Source organism: Phalaenopsis equestris, unplaced genomic scaffold, assembly GCF_001263595.1.
Source record: "Phalaenopsis equestris unplaced genomic scaffold, ASM126359v1 Scaffold000002, whole genome shotgun sequence".
Lineage (NCBI taxonomy): Eukaryota > Viridiplantae > Streptophyta > Magnoliopsida > Asparagales > Orchidaceae > Phalaenopsis > Phalaenopsis equestris.
Window position 1 is genome coordinate 3,891,827 of NW_018164444.1, and position 375 is coordinate 3,892,201.

Here is a 375-nt window from a genome sequence, read left to right on the forward strand (position 1 = left end):
TTGTCACTTCGGCCAACACAAAAGATGAGACTTTACCACCGTGGAGTGGCTTTTTGCTCAAAGAGGAGGGGGAAACTCAGTAAGATGTCGGATAAGCGAAATCTAAGAGATCACAAACGTAGATTGCTCGCGGCTAAATATGAATTGAGACGAAAGCTTTATAAAGCCTTTTGTCAAGATCCCGATCTTCCGTCTGATATGCGGGACAAACATCGTTCGAAGTTGTCCAAGTTGCCAAGAAAGAGTTCCTTTGCACGAGTAAGAAACCGATGTATTTCCACGGGTCGCCCTCGTGGAATACTTGAGTTCTTTCGCATTTCTCGTATAGTTTTTCGTGGATTAGCATCTCGAGGTCCTTTGATGGGCATAAAGAAA

At 44.0% G+C, this 375-nt stretch overlaps 1 protein-coding gene across 1 annotated transcript in view; it reads left to right on the top strand.

Moving 5' to 3' along the window:
- Positions 1-6: 6 nt before the first annotated feature.
- Positions 7-375, top strand: part of LOC110035908 (ribosomal protein S14, mitochondrial) — a 2,597-nt gene continuing 2,228 nt past the window's right edge. Inside the window, exon 1 of the mRNA XM_020740243.1 lies at positions 7-371. Coding sequence (XP_020595902.1) covers positions 25-371 — 347 coding nt within the window. The 5' untranslated portion in view covers positions 7-24. The remainder of the gene's footprint in view (positions 372-375) is intronic.